We start from the raw sequence: 15,804 nt of genomic DNA, 5'->3' as shown, positions 1-15,804 counted from the left end.
ACTGAGCTGCACCACACACGAGGAACAGCTCCGATACAGCAGCACTGAGCTGCACCACACACGAGGAACAGCTCCGATACAGCAGCACTGAGCTGCACCACACACGAGGAACAGCTCCGATACAGCAGCACTGAGCTGCACCACACACGAGGAACAGCTCCGATACAGCAGCACTGAGCTGCACCACACACGAGGAACAGCTCCGATACAGCAGCACTGAGCTGCACCACACACGAGGAACAGCTCCGATACAGCAGCACTGAGCTGCACCACACACGAGGAACAGCTCCGATACAGCAGCACTGAGCTGCACCACACACGAGGAACAGCTCCGATACAGCAGCACTGAGCTGCACCACACACGAGGAACAGCTCCGATACAGCAGCACTGAGCTGCACCACACACGAGGAACAGCTCCGATACAGCAGCACTGAGCTGCACCACACACGAGGAACAGCTCCGATACAGCAGCACTGAGCTGCACCACACACGAGGAACAGCTCCGATACAGCAGCACTGAGCTGCACCACACACGAGGAACAGCTCCGATACAGCAGCACTGAGCTGCACCACACACGAGGAACAGCTCCGATACAGCAGCACTGAGCTGCACCACACACGAGGAACAGCTCCGATACAGCAGCACTGAGCTGCACCACACACGAGGAACAGCTCCGATACAGCAGCACTGAGCTGCACCACACACGAGACACAGCTCCGATACAGCAGCACTGAACTGCACCACACACGAGAAACAGCTCCGATACAGCAGCACTGAACTGCACTGCACCACACACGAGAAACAGCTCCGATACAGCAGCAGGGAGCTGCACCACACCCGAGACCCAGCTCCGATACAGCAGCACTGAGCTGCACCACACCCGAGACCCAGCTCCGATACAGCAGCACTGAGCTGCACCACTCACGAGAAACAGCTCCGATACAGCAGCACTGAACTGCACCACACACGAGAAACAGCTCCGATACAGCAGCACGACTCCGATACAGCAGCACTGAGCTGCACCACATACACGAGAGCTGCAACAGCTCCGATACAGCAGCACTGAGCTGCACCACACACGAGGAACAGCTCCGATACAGCAGCACTGAGCTGCACCACACACGAGGAACAGCTCCGATACAGCAGCACTGAGCTGCACCAGCTCCGATACAGCAGCAGGGAGCTGCACCACTCCCGAGACCCAGCTCCGATACAGCAGCACTGAGCTGCACCACACCCGAGGCCCAGCTCCGATACAGCAGCAGTGAGCTGCACCACACCTGAGGCCCAGCTCCGATACAGCAGCACTGAGCTGCACCACACACGAGGAACAGCTCCGATACAGCAGCAGTGAGCTGCACCACACCCGAGACCCAGCTCCGATACAGCAGCAGGGAGCTGCACCACACCCGAGGCCCAGCTCCGATACAGCAGCAGGGAGCTGCACCACACCTGAGGCCCAGTTCCGATACAGCAGCAGCAGCAGCAGTAGCAGATTCCCCAGCTCTACAACTGCTTGGTTGCTTTCTGTCTAAACTGTAATTTTACTACTTGGAAGCTGTTTTCCCTGAAAGGACTAAGGTCTTCTCTCTCTACAAGTACTCAGTGACTCTTTTATTCCTCGAAAAGTAAGGCTGAGACTTTTAACTGCTATTATGTGCTGTGCTTTCTAATTGTTTGTTATTTTTATCTATTCTTGAAGGTGTTATTTATTGTATTTATTTTTGCTTGAGATGTCTTCTTATAATGATGCTAAGAAGGAAATGCAATGAAGTTTGTGTAAGATGCTCACTGTGATTAGCCATGTCGATTCAATTCAAACCAGGAACTTCTAGCTAAAGTAGTTGCTTTAGAAGAACAAATAGCTATATTAAGGGACATTTTAAAGTCAGAGAAATTCATAGAGGACAGCTTCAATACTTCTAGACTGGTAGGGTGTGTTTCTTTAAGTCAGATTGAGATGGTGGGTGTTCCTGGCCCCTCTGTTTCTATCCATGATGCCGGGGCTCAACCCTTGGCTCCTGCAGAGATGTTGGAGCATAAGACTTCTCTTTCTCCAAGCTGTGATAATCAAGATTGGGTTACTGTGAGAAGGGGATCTAAGCTAAAGACTGCTCCTCGTGTCCCTAATCTTGACATCAGGAACAGATATGATGCTCTTATGCAACAGGAAGAAGTTCTGTAATAGGGGAGTCTATTGTAAAATGTGCTGATACAAAGAAAATAAATGTGAAATGTTTTCCAGGGGCCAGTCAAAGATGTTACCTTTCAAGAATATCATTTGTTAAAGCAATACAAACAGGCCTCTACAGCAGTTTTACATTGCAGCACCAATGATATGAGGTTGAGAGAGTCTGAGATCCTCAAGATTTTAAAATACTAGTTGCAAAGTTAAAAGAGCATGACAAGAGAACTATCATTTCAGGCCTCTTACCTGTTATGGGTAGAGGATCTGAAACTTTTAGCAGATTGTTTTAATTAAATAACTGGTTAAAAGCTTGGTGCACTGTGGAGAGCATTGGTTTTATTGACAATTGGGACACCTTCTGGGAGAGACCAAGGGTTTGTAGGAAGGATGGATTACATCCTTGCAGGATAGGCTCTCACATACTTGTGAAGAACATGGAACATTTCCTCATTAACTTTTGTCCTAATTGTTGACTACATGTCTCTAACGCTGGATTTTTTCCTGCACCTAAATATCTATCTGGACAGAAACGTTGTTCTTTTGCAGTTGCTTCTGAGCTGCCTTCCATCAATCCTATTAGGATTATCAAACCACAACCCAGGCATTTCTGCCATAGGCAACATAGCTCACTCCCAAGAATTAATGTTAATAATCTTATTAAGGTCCCTATCTTTACAACTACACCTCTGATAGTCGAGATGGTAAGCTATCACTTTTCTTTACTTAATGTTCGCGCCTATCTAGCAAAACCTTTTTAATTAACAATTTTATTACACAGCATGAACTTGGATTTTTATTTCTAACTGAGACTTGAGTTCATGTGGATGAGAATATCGCCTTGATTGAAGCCTCTCCTTCAGATGATACTTTTGTTCAGAAGGCTTGTTTGGTAAGGAGAGGGGGTGGTCTAGCTAGTATTTTTCATAATGCATATAACTGTAAACAAATAAATGCTGATGAATTTTGTTTATTTGAATATCTAGCTTTAATATTAACTAGCCACCCACCAATTCTTATTGTAAGCATTTATCGACCACCAAAACCTTGTCAGCTTTTTCTATCAGAATTTGAGGAATAGTTGTCTATATTATCTACTAGTTATGATAGGATTATTATTCTAGTAGAGTTTAATTTACACATTGATAATGAAGATGATTCAAAGGCTTGTGACTTTCTAAGGATCCTAGACTCTCTTGATTTCACCCAGCATGTGTCAGGCCCACTCATAACTATTTGCACACTTTAGATCTTGTCATTACTCAGGGTTTAGGTTTTCATATTTTGTCCATAATTGACTTTACTATCTCTGATCACTTTTGTATTTTATTTGAATTTTCTCTATCTGTACCTGATAAGTGTGGGACTGTAATTAAAAGTCGTGTAATTAATCCCTCAACGGTAAAAAGGTTCTCTGAAATTATAACTTCAATGCCAGCAGCTCCTTCGCAGTCCCTGTCGAGTTAGTTGACAGATATAATATCTGTGCACAACTACTTTTCATACTGTTGCTCCAGTTAAGACTAGATTAGTCTCTTCTAAACGTAAAGCTCCTTGGATTAACAGTACTATCCATCAAATGAAAAGAGAGTGTCGGAAGATGGAGCTTAAATGGAGGGCAACAAAATTACATATTTATTATGATATTATGGAAGATTATTTATTGAGGTATTATAATGCTATAAGGTCTATAAGACATGCTTATTTCTCTAATGTTATTGAGGAAAATAGGGTGCTCTTTTTAACAATATATAAACTGGTAAACCCTTCTTACCACCTATTAATAACATTGAAGTGTCTTCAACTAAGTGTGAAGCATTTCTTAATTACTTTCAAAATAAACTAAAGTCCATTAGGGATCAAATTTCAGTTTATGGTCCTCGTTTAAGTATCCCAGAAAGATTGGAGGAAACAGTGCTGGAATGCTTTGCTTTGATTACTGCCGAGGAATTAAACATGACTGTAATGCAGATAAAATCTGCAACTAGTACTTTGGATCCAAATTAGATTTCTGAAGGATATGTTTAGTTTCCTGTGCAATGATATTCTTATGATTATAAATAGTTCACTGGAAATTGAAATAGTTCTGTCCTCTTTTGAAAATGTCCTGGTTAAGCCCCTTCTTTAAATAAACAAACTTAGATAGCTCACTTCTGAGTAACTTTAGACCCATTTCAAACCTTCAGTTTTTAACAAAGGTACTTGAAAAACTAGTACTTAAACAACTTAATATTTTGTTGAGTTCAAACTACATTCTTGAAATATTCAACAATAAATAATATTCTTTCAATCTGGGTTTTGTTCTAATTGCAGTGCAGAGACTGTCCTGGTTAGAGAATAAATGATTTATTGATGAGTGCAGATTCAAATTCAATTTCCATTCTGGTTCTTTTGAACCTTCGTGACGCTTTTGCTTCCTGTTTGGGCTCCTTAACTGTAGAATTCTATGCCTAATCATGTTAGACTTTCACCCAATCAAGGCTTAAGACCTATTTGTATAATTTAAACCGGATAAACTATATATATATATATATATATATATTATATATATATATCTATCTATATAGTATAATATATATATATATATATATATATATATATATAGTGATCAAGCTGGCCGTAGCTTTTTGTTTGTGTCCCTTTAAAAACGTGACCCAGAGATGAAACTTTGATTTTAGTGCTTCTGCTCATTTTTATTCAAAACACAAACAGATAACCAAAAACCAAGCTCTCATTGAGCACTCACAGCACACATGCAGGTCCCTGTCTAACGCGCAAGAAAGCTGTTTACCTGACATATAACACCAAAACAAAACACTAATACAGATTTTTATAAAACCAAACGTAGGTTTTAAATAGACCTGCTTGACTTTCCATCGAGCGCTTCACTCAGCAGCAGCAGCAGCCTAGAGCGGACTGGCTCTAATTTTCAACAGGTGCAGGTGATAATTAATAATTTAACAAAACAATTATATTAAAAAAAGCAATTACCTTGGCAGGAAGGCTTTAACTCTGTCCCTGCCTGTGGCAGGGTGATTGCCCTGCACAGTGGTAAATTAGTGTTGGTGTGATTTATATGTGGGAATGAGTTTATTTTGTGTTGTTTTGGGAGTTGATTTGTGTAATTGAATTATTGTTTACAGATGGGCGCTCGATTGAGACTTGTTGCCTGCTTTGCTTGGTTGAGGGGAAGGGCAGCAAGTGATTGGCTGTGCTGGTCCTCAATCAGCAGGTGGGCAGGTCTCGACTGAGTGTCCGTCAGGTTAAAAACATCTGCGGGAGATAGCTCGGGGCTGCTGCAAGGCCAAAGGTTTTCACGGCACCTTTGAGTTATAGTTTGTTGTACTGTGTTTTATTTTGCATCTGAAACAGAGAGAGGGGACAGAGGGAGCATAGGTCAAATATCTGTCCCGCTGCTGGTAGGGCAACGGGGCAGGGGCAACACCTCTACCCCAGCTAGGGGCGAATCTCAGTCTCCATGGGGGGGGGGGCAAGGGGGCCCAATGGCATTGGCCGTCTCGGTGGTCTTGGTCCATGGAACGAGGATGGTGGTGGTGGTGGTGTTGGAGGAGAGGGAGGGAGGGAGAGGTTGGCTACTGCGAAGGGCAGGGACCAACAGTATCCCGACCCGGGCTGATGTCAGGGAGTCCTCATAATCTTCAGCCAGTCGGACCGCCTCCTCCAGGGTGTCCGGGTTGTGGAGTCGTATCCAGGCCTGGGTTTCGGCGCCGACCACATGGCAGAATTGTTCCACCACAATGGCTTCCCCCATTTGTTGAGAGGTATTCTTGTCAGGGGTCAGCCAATGGACCATGTGGTCGCACAACCGCTCTGCGACCACCCTGGGGCGTGTCTCCGTGGCTCTCCGGTACTCGCGGAACCGCGTCTGGTGGGTCTCCGCGGTGATGTTGAGGCCGCGGAGGATAGCCTGCTTGACCAGATCATAGTCAGTGGCGTGATGGTCGCTCATGGCTTGGTAAGCTGCCTGAGCCTCTTCAATCAGGCAGGGTCCCACTTGACTTGCCCAGAACTCCCGCGACCATCCCGCTGCGGTAGCTAGCAGCTCAAATGCCACTAAATATACCTCCGGGCCATCCTCCACCGACATTTTCATCACCCGTGCCTTCGGGGGCCACATTCGTGATGTTGCAGTAGTGGTCGTCACTGCAGCAACGACCAGCCCTACCCGTTCAATGAGCGCCGTATAGTCCTCCTCCCTCCTTCTCTCCTCTGCATCTCGTCTGCTCTCCAGCGCCTACAGCAGCTCCGCCAGTGCGTTGCTGTCCATCCCGGATCTGACACCACGTGTGGCAAAGTGGCTGGTAAAGGGAACAGGTGTAGTGGTGATGCGGTGCAGGAGTGATAGGCAGACAATGATACTTCCGTGAATTCGTGTTTATTTATATTCCAGGTCTGGTACCATCAAATAATAAATCCCTGGCAATACACAACAATGTGTAAAGCACGGAGATAACAAAACAGGGCACAGTCCCGAACAAAAACAAAAGACGCGGTCACCAGTCCTGGGTGAGTGCAGACGTGCAGGTGCTCGGTGCAGACACAGGTTGTGTGGTGTGCAGTGGTGCTCTGGATCGTGCTGACCCTGACGACAGCTCTGGAGGTGTGCTTAACTGTCTAGTAGTGAACACAAAAATAGACAATTATACGAACAGACACAATAACACACAACATGTATTTAATTCACTCTGACAGCTCCTCTCTCAGTCCTTCTCTCTCCCACCATTTAACCCAAACAAAGGAAAAGATCAGCGTTACCCTGGCCCCTATATGTAATCCCGCAAGACATCTAGGTAAACGGTTGCAGCTGCCTTATTACTTGCAGCTGCCCCTCGTTTACCTTTCAGGTCAATATGGTCTTACAACAGAGTCTCGCTTCTTTCCAGGCTGACCCACTTCCCTGACCCGGAAACGAACTGTCAGGCCAGCCCTTCCAGATACTTCTCCTCCCATTCTTTAGCACCCTCACAGGTCTGGAGGGAGATTTATCACCAGAACTCATTGTATTTCTGTCACACTGCCATACAACAAAAGTTTTATATTGCAGGTCTCCCTGTCCTGCTACATGCATTACAATATATACTGTGCCTATAAAAAGTCTACACCCCCTTTAAAAATGTTCACCTCTTGTTGTCTTATAGCTTCAAATTAAACTATATATTTTTCATTTATCTACACATCCTACCCCACAACTTCCAAGTGAACTAAATATTCTAGACATTTGTAGAAAATTAATTAAAAATAAAAACAGAAATACCTTGGTTGGATAAGTGTCCACTCCCCCTTTGTAATAGCAAGCCTAAATTAGCTCAGATGTAACCAATCACCTTCAAAATCACACATTAAGTTAAGTGGCCTCCACCTGTGTTAAATTGTAGTGATTGACATGATTTCAGGATGAATTCAACAGTTCCTGTAGGTTCCCCATGCTGGGTAGTGCATTTCAAAGTAAAGACTCAACCAGCCAACTCCGGGACAAAGTTGTTGAAAGGCACAGATCAAGGGATGGGTATAAAAAAAAATCAAAGGCCTTGAATATCCCTTGGAGCATGGTCAAGACGATTATTAAGAAGTGGAAGGTGTATGGCACCACCAAGACCCTGCCTAAATCAGGCCATCCCTACAAACTGGATGACTGCACAAGAAGGAGACTGATCAGAGAGGCTACCAAGAGGCCAATGGCAACTTTGCAAAGCTGCAGACTTTTATGGCCAAGACTGGTCAAAGTGTGCATGTGCAACAATATCCCAAGCACTCCACAAATCTGGCCTGTATAGTAGGGTGGCAAGAAGGAAGCCATTAATCAAGAAAGCCCACCTTGAATCCCATTTGAAGTAGGTAAAAAAAACAATCAGGAGGTTCTGTAGCCATGTGGCAAAATGTTGTATGGTCTGATGAAACTAAAATTGAAGTTTTTGGCCTAAATGCAAAGCGTTATGTTTGGCGCAAACCCAACACAGCGCATCACCCAAAGAACACCACCCCTACTGTGAAGCATGGGGGCGGCAGCATCATGTTATGGGGATATTTCTCATCGGCAGGGACTGGGGCACTTGTCAGGATAGAAAGGAAAATGAATGGAGCAAAGTACAGAGAAGTCCTTGAGGAAAACCTGCTGCCCTCTGCAAGAATGCTGAAACTGGGACAGAAGTTCACCTTTCAGCATGACAACTACTCAAAACACACAACCAAAGCTACACTGGAGTGGCTAAGGAACAAAAAGGTAAATGTTTGAGTGGCCCAGTCAGAGCCCCGGCCTAAATCCAATCAAAAATTTGTGTCATGACTTGAAGATTGCTGTCTATCAACGCTCCCCAAGGAACTTGACAAAGCTTGAACAGTTTTGTAAAGAAGAATGGTCAAATATTGTCAAATCTAGGTGTAAAAAGTTGGTAGAGCCCTATCCCAATAGACTCACAGCTGTAATTGCTGCCAAAGGTGCTTCCACCAAGTATTAACTCAGGGGGGTCATTTAAATGCATGAAACTCTGAGGCACTGGCACAACAAAATGTGAAAAAAGTTCAAGGGTGTGTAGACTTTCTATAGGCACTGTATATACTGTGTGTGTATATATATATATATATATATATATATATATATATATATATATATATATATATATATATATATATATATATACTGAGTGTACAAAACATTAGGAACACCTGCTCTTTCCATGAAATAGACTGACGAGGTGAATCCAGGTGAAAGCTATGAACCCTTATTGATGTAACCTGTTAAGTCCACTTCAATCAGTGTAGATGAAGGGGAGACAGGTTAAAGAAGGATTTTTAAGCCTTGACGCAATTGAAACATGGATTGTGTATGTGTGCCATTCAGAGGGTAAATGGCCAAGACAAAACATTTAATTGCCTTTGAACAGGGTATGGTAGTAGGTGCCAGGCACGCCAGTGTGAGTGTGTCAAGAACTGCAACGCAGATTTTTCACGCTCAACAGTTTCCTGTGTGTTTCAATGATGATCCACCACCCAAAGGACATCCAGCCAATGGCAGGCCAGTGGTCAAAAATGGCTCATTGATAAAAGAGGCCAAAGGAGGCTGACACGAATTGTGCAGAGCAACAGACATTGGTGCCGAAAGACCCATAAAAGAATGCACAACTCATTGTACCTTGACACAATGGGGTACGGCAGCTGACGACCTAACAGAGTTCCACATCTTTCAGCAAAACACAAGAAACTGCGGTTGCAGTGAGCTAAGGAACGAAAACACTGGACACTGGAGGATTGGAAAAACATTGCCTGGTCTGATGAATCCTGATTCCTGCTGTTTGACGCTGATGGGAGGACTAGGGTATGGACAAAACCACAGAGTACATGCATCCATCATGCCACATGTCAACATTGCAGGCTGGTGGTGGTGGTGTGATGGTGTGGGGTGTGTTTTATGGCACACATTGGGCCCCTTGATAAAAGTGGAGCAACGTTTGAATGCCACAGGCTATCTGAACATCATTGCCAATCAGGTGCATCCCTTCATGGCAGCAGTGTATCCATCTGCTAATGGATTTTTTCAGCAGAATAATGCCCCATTCCACAAGGCTAGGATTATCCAGGAATGGTTCCACGAACATGACAGTGAATTCATCTTACTGCAGTGACCTGCCCAGTCACCAGATCTCAATCCAATTGAGCATCTGTGGGATGAGATGGAACGAGCTATTCGGAGTAGAGATCCACTACCAGCCCACTTGACACAACTGTGGGAAGCATTGGAGTCAACATGGGCCAGCATCCCTGTGGAACACTTTCAACACCTTGTAGATTCCATGCCCTGACGAATTGAGGCTGTTCTGAGGGCAAAAGGGGGTGCAACTCAATATTAGGAAGGCGTTCATAAAGTTTTGTACACTCAGTGTATATATTATTTTACCTATCTTTTTATATTACATTGTCTTTTATTGTCTTATTCTTTTTACAATATTTTTTGTAATTAGCTTTTTGTAAGTCTGTGTGATGTGCCTTGAACCTCTTAGTATGAAAGGCGCTCTCGAAATAGTGTATTATTATTATTATTATTATTATTATTATTATTATTATTATTATTATTATATCGTGCACCAAAGCCACATACTTAATTTTTATCTGAATTTGGTGATTTTCTGTCTTTCCTATCTTCCAACTATGATAAAATCACCCAACAGAAGAATTCTAACATTCATGTAGATATCGAATCAGACAAGTATCAACACATTTTTTGAATTTACTTGATTCTTTAGACTATATCCAGCATATTACAGGTCCTACTCATAATCATGGACACACATTAGATTTAGTAATTTCTCACAGCATAAACGCTATGGACTTTATAATTACTGATCTTACTATTTCAGATCATTTAGCTGTGATTTTTTAGATCAGTGTGCCAGTACTTATAAATAAAGTGAAATACACTTTTACAATTTGGGAACTTAACCCTTCAGCTACTTTAAAGTTTTCAGAGGCACTTGGCTCTTTACCTTTGCACTCTGAAACTATGGATGAGCTTGATGATAATTATAATATCTTTCTATCTAGTACCCTTGATACTATTGCTCCAGCTAAGGTTCGAAATGTTTTGCAAAAAAAATACTCTCCGTGGTTTAGACACCACTCAGAAACTTAAATGGGATCGTGGAAAATTTGAACATAAATGGAGAGGTACTAAGCGACATGTACATTATCTTATATGGAAGGACCATCAAGTAAAGTGTAGAGAGGCTTTGGTAAGAGCCAAATCAACATATGACTCAAAATTGAAACTAACAAGGATAATCCTAGATATCTCTTTTCTATTTTGAATAAACTAGTTAACCCTCCATGTAATCCTTCTGCTGCTGTCTCTTGCAATGACTTCATTGACTATTTCCATGGTAAAATTATAAACATCAAAAATCAAATTTCACAGATATATTTGTTAATGAAAGACTTAACCCCAGTAGAACCTACTAGACCTATTCTGGTTATTTTTTATTCCTTCTCTCTGGTGACCTTATAGTCATGCATATTAAACCTACTACCTAGATTCTTAATCCTATTCCAACTAAATTATTGAAAGAATATGTTGTTGTCTTAATACCTATATTCTTAATTTTATAATATTATAGGTTCACTTTCTTCTCGGCTAGTTCCATCGGCTCTTAAGGTCGCTGTCATGAAACTAATGATCAAGAAACATATCTTGGATCCAACAATTCTAAATAATTATAGGCCTTATTTCAAACCGACCTTTTCTTGCAAAGATAATAGAAAGGGCAGTTGCAAATCAACTGCATTAATTTTTGACACAAAACAACATCTATGAAAAATGTCAGTCTGGTTTTCGCCATGCACATAGTACTGAGACAGCGCTTGTTAGAATATTAAATGATCTATTAATTGGCACTGACTATTTATCAGTTTTAATTCTATTAGATATAAGTGCTTTTGATAATGTGGATCACTCTATATTAATCAATCAGCTGCAAAATTGTGTGGGTTTATCTGGAGTTGTTTTATGCTGGTTCAAGTCTTATCTTTCTGATAGATCTCAGTTTCTTTTAATTGGGACTGAAAACTTTGAATTGTCTGAATTAGTTTGTGGTGTTCCATAGGGCTCCATTTTTATGCCGATGACAACCAGCTGTATTTGTCTCTAAAACCTGGTGGTGCCTCTTTTGGGACCAATATAGTATCTTGTTTTACTGACATTAACGGCTGAATGTATCAAAATTTCTTAGTGTTGAATGCAGAAAAAACAGAGGTTTTCTTAGTGGGTTCATCAAACCAGCTAGATAAGACTGAATCATTTAGCCTGGATTTCAGCAGACTATCTTCTGAACCTGCACTAGAAATGAGAAATTGAGGTGTGCTCTTCAATCCTACTCTTTTATTTGAGAAACATATAAAAAAAAAGATTAAAAAATCGTCTTTATATCATTTGAGAAATATTGCAAATCTTAGACCTGTAATCTCTACATCTGATGCTGAAAGGCTAGTACATGCCTTTGTATCCTCCAGAATTGATTATTGCAATGCGTTATTTTCTGGTATCCACAAAATGTTTTTGTCTCATTTGCAACTGGTTCAAAATGGGAACATATCACCTGTAAATTTTAGAGTTGATTTTAAAATACTGCTATTAACTTACAGTCCCTAAATAACTCGGCACCTACCTATTTAGGAGAACTCCACAATCGTAACCTTAGATCCCTGAATTCGGGACTGCTGATGATCCCTAAAATTAAGTGTGTAAATGTGGCGGAAGGGTTTTTTGTTATAGAGCTACCAACACATGTGAGGGAAACTGAGACTCTATCTGTTTTTAAAACCAGACTAAAAACATATTGGTTTGAGCTGGCATTTTTATAATATGTATATATCTGTTTCAGTTTTTGTTGTTGTATCTGTTTCTATTTTATCTGCATTATATATTTTTGTTTACGTTATAAATTTCTTCAACTGTTTTCATCTAACATGTTTGTTTTTATAAATTTGACTAGTTTTGTCCTGTAAAGTGCTTTGAGATACACCTGTATGAAGGACCCTATATAAATAAACTTTGATTTGATTTGATTAGATATGACATCATACATGACATCAGTAATGACATCAGCAATGACTAATCACATGACAAACACTCCACCAAGACTGCCCAGAAGGACATTACCAAAATCATAACCTCTGCAGAGTTTCTGTGATGTCATCATAAACTAGAAGACATTTAGTTCACAGAGTTACAGAACCCGTAACTCACTGAAGTACATATTTTATTTTTTATAATACCTGGATAATAGTATTTGTTAAAAAAAAGACAATATAAAGACGTCTTTGCTTAGGTCACAGGTCAAATCTAATCGTCTAGAGGAGTATGTCTTTTGCTTTTGTAATTCAATTTAACATGAATGCTGACATAACTAAGACACAGTTATAGACAAAACAAGAACCCTTTCATTGCATTCACTGTCAGTCAGGTCACTCTTCATATTATTGTCTATAGACGTGATATCGGTGTTGCATAATTACTGCTGTTACTTCTAATGCAAAAGTTGGCACACTTGCCACTATGCAATATGGCACTGCCACATATCCAAGACCATAGGGTTCCCAAATGCTTTTGAATGTGTAGCTCACTCAGTACATTTTTTTCTAGAACAGTGCCATGGAGAATGAGGACCAAACTCTGCTTCTTTGTCTTGTTATTGTCATATGAGTTCCTAAAAATAACTGACGGCACAATATTCTCTATACCGGTAAACATACTCAGGTAATGACCTTCTGGGCAGCCTTGGTGGAGCGTTTGTCATGTGATTAGTCATTGCTGATGTCATTACTGATGTCATGTATGACATCATATCTAATTAAATCAAATCAAGGTTTCTTGTCCTATTTCCTGACTTTTGTGATTTTGAACTGCATCCTTAAAGTTATTTTAACAAAGTTTTAAATATTCTTGCCCAGCCCATTTGTATTCAATAGGAAATTAATTTAATAAAAATGTTAGTTGTTTTAAAATAAAAAATGCATGCAAACAAAATAAACATTCACAGTTTCCTTTTATATTTAAACTAGCTAAATACCCGATGTTGCTTGGGGAAATTCAATATTTCATGCATGACAAATTGGGGAACGGTAGACTTTTTTTGCTATTTTTAATTTAAATTTTTTTCAAAACAAGATATATAACTAGATATATATATAATATATATTATATATATCAAGTGACCCCATGGGGTGATTTTACACGTGAGATAATACACACACATATGTATATATATATATATATATATATATATTGCATGATATATTATTTTTCTCATTATTATATAGCCCATATATATTTTACTATATATAATTCAACTATGAGATCATATATATATATTATATATACATATATATATATATATATATGTATTATTTTGTACCCCTTGTCTCCGCACTGTCTACAGGGTCTCTGTATGTGACGAAGACAAGCTGTCCCACAATGAGTTCATTGGTGAATCACGCATCGCCTTGCGGAGGCTGAAGGCCAATCAAATCAAAAGATTCAGCATCTGCCTGGAACACCTGCCTCCTGTAAGGACCTCTCCTATTGACTATCACTCCACAGACTGTGCTACTCCCCCTCTTTTTCTCACTCTTTCTGTTGCTCATTCTCTCACTCTTTCTCTCTCACTCAAGTTCAAGTTTAAGTATTTGATTAGCAGGGGTGTAGTGCTGGGAGTCGGCAGGGAGTGAATCACTTCGTACTTCACATGTAGAATATTTAACTGTTTTGCTCCTATTAATATATGGCGATACATATACATGTGTATAACTCGTGCAAATAAGCAAAGAATACAATAATCGTAAGAAACCCTTGAGAGACAAATAATGAAAAAGTTTGAATAGAGCGAGCTTCTGGTCTGGAACAACAGGAGTGAGTAATGAGTAAGTGAGGTGAAGAGAACCTGTATCAATACTGTGCTGCAGTGTCAGTGTTTTACAATTAGATGTAATTTTTGACCCAGATATCAAAAATCAAGTAGATAAAGTAAGCTAAACATTTATTTAAAAGATAAAACTTAATTGCAACAAACAAATAAAGGGTAACTCTGGCCTTACACAAATATTTGTTTACAAACGGATGCACTTCTGTTTGACTGGTCGGAGATGTGGATGGAATCAAACTCTTTTGGCCAGGGGGCAGCAGACCATTTCCCCTTAAAATGCCTCCAAAATTGTGAGAAAGAAAGGCATCTGTGAAAAGTTGTAAAACTTTGGGTGAAAACCTACTTTTATCATAAAGAAGGTTATTCTGTTCCACTCGCTTAGGAGAAGTTTCCAGAGGCTTAATTCTTCTGAACAGAAACATCCAGAGAAATAATGTCTGAAAGGAAGCTGACAGAGGAAGCGAGTTGGAATAGGTAGGAAATGAAAGAACGATGTTGCAGGATGATTCTCATTGTGTAGCTGAGGTGTCCGAGGAGAGGCATGAGGACATATTTCTTCCTGGGGGAGCGAGGCTTTAAAGGAAAATGAATCAATGCTGATACTCAGAAATTCAATTCATGCAGAGGGGCCTCAGCTAATGGGATCCCTAACTTAGAAAAACAGATTTTGAGAATGGATATGTTGTGTGGGTGGGGTTTATGGAAAATCAATTACAAGGAAATCATCTAAAAACTGGAGCAGGAATGGAATATGAGGAGGATCCAGCAGAGCACTTCTGAAATGGTGTTGAAGATTTTTGGACTACTTCTACAACCAAAGGTAAAGCGAGAATTTATTACACCACTGAACTCCAAAGAGATGCGTTAACACAGGATCTATAGGCATTATTTTAAAAGCATTTGATATGTCGGCTTTTGCGAGCCACGCGTTAAGGCCTACTATTTTTATGAGAGAAATAGCATGGTCGATTGTTGCATACTGGATGGAAAAATCATGGGAAATTAAACTGTTTATGCTGGGAGTGGAGGAATTGTAAGGAGTGGAGAGATCTATGATGAATCTTTTTTTGCCTCAATATTTTCTTGTTGCTATGCCAATGGAATTAATGCGATGGGGGCAGGGGGGGAGTATTGAAAGGACGGATCATGAACTGATTGTCTATTTCCTTTTGCAAAAGGGCAGTTACAG

The 15,804-nt window shown here is 40.8% G+C and overlaps 1 protein-coding gene across 1 annotated transcript in view; it reads left to right on the top strand.

Moving 5' to 3' along the window:
• The window catches only part of doc2a (double C2-like domains, alpha), a 64,188-nt gene extending 49,767 nt beyond the window's left edge, over positions 1 to 14,421 (top strand). The window contains exon 6 of the mRNA XM_041238710.1: positions 14,133 to 14,421. Within this exon, the coding sequence (XP_041094644.1) occupies positions 14,133 to 14,421 (289 nt within the window). The remainder of the gene's footprint in view (positions 1 to 14,132) is intronic.
• Positions 14,422 to 15,804: the final 1,383 nt, after the last annotated feature.

The sequence above is a fragment of the Polyodon spathula genome, chromosome 50 (genome assembly GCF_017654505.1).
Source record: "Polyodon spathula isolate WHYD16114869_AA chromosome 50, ASM1765450v1, whole genome shotgun sequence".
Lineage (NCBI taxonomy): Eukaryota > Metazoa > Chordata > Actinopteri > Acipenseriformes > Polyodontidae > Polyodon > Polyodon spathula.
The sequence above is the reverse complement of the archived record's forward strand: the minus strand, read 5'-3'. Positions and strand labels throughout refer to the sequence as shown.